Source organism: Sinocyclocheilus anshuiensis, unplaced genomic scaffold (genome assembly GCF_001515605.1).
Source record: "Sinocyclocheilus anshuiensis isolate Anshui unplaced genomic scaffold, SAMN03320099.WGS_v1.1 scaffold284, whole genome shotgun sequence".
Taxonomy (NCBI): domain Eukaryota; kingdom Metazoa; phylum Chordata; class Actinopteri; order Cypriniformes; family Cyprinidae; genus Sinocyclocheilus; species Sinocyclocheilus anshuiensis.
The window spans coordinates 1,837,139-1,837,912 of record NW_015554266.1 but is presented as its reverse complement, the minus strand read 5'-3'; the positions used below and the strand labels follow the sequence as shown (position 1 = coordinate 1,837,912).

The 774-nt window shown below is 37.6% G+C and overlaps 1 protein-coding gene across 1 annotated transcript in view; it reads left to right on the top strand.

Moving 5' to 3' along the window:
• Positions 1 to 774, top strand: part of LOC107671281 (kalirin-like) — a 59,537-nt gene that overhangs the window by 45,951 nt on the left and 12,812 nt on the right. Inside the window, exon 18 of the mRNA XM_016464174.1 lies at positions 569 to 704. Within this exon, the coding sequence (XP_016319660.1) occupies positions 569 to 704 (136 nt within the window). The remainder of the gene's footprint in view (positions 1 to 568; positions 705 to 774) is intronic.

Genomic DNA, 774 nt, shown 5'->3' with positions numbered 1-774 from the left:
GATAGATAGATAGATAGATAGATAGATAGATAGATAGATAGATAGATAGATCGATAGATAGACAGACAATGACACATTTTTTTCATGACGAGAAAGTTCAAAAGAACAGCATTTATTTGAATGGTCTCTGCTGTCACTTTTGATCAGTTTAATTCATCCTTGTTGAATAAAAGTATTAATTAGAAAAAAACAAATCTTACTGACCCCAAACTACTAAATTTGATTAAAAACAAAACTACTAGATTATACTTGTGTGATACAGAAATACTGGGTATAAAATATTTGTGCAATTCAAGCACACTTATGTCTGATGGTGGACATTAATGTCCAAACACTTTCTGAGGTCTCTATAAATGGAACTGGATGATAGACACTCTATGCATTTTACTAATGTTAAAAATAGGTTAACAATATCGAGTATCTTGCTTTTTCTTTTTGTGGACCTCCCTATTTCCCTCCTGAAATATTTGTTTCCCCCTCAAGCACTTTAAGTTGCTTTTTCTCACTGTTGGATTTGCATTTCCACCAGCCTGTGTGGGTTTGACAACCTGATGTTTTGACACGGCAGGAAATCTCTCTCGTGGAACACACTTCGTGCTCGCAAGCGTGCAAAGAAGGACAGTGTGCCCCTCAAAAGTGACATTAATGTTGAGAATGGACTGCGTAAGCCAAAGGAAATTCTCAGCAGCAAAGTCACTGTGAAAGTGAGTAGGAGGATGAGGAGGGGGTGTGTGTGTGTGTGTGTGTGTGTGTGTGTGTGTGTGTGTGTGTGTG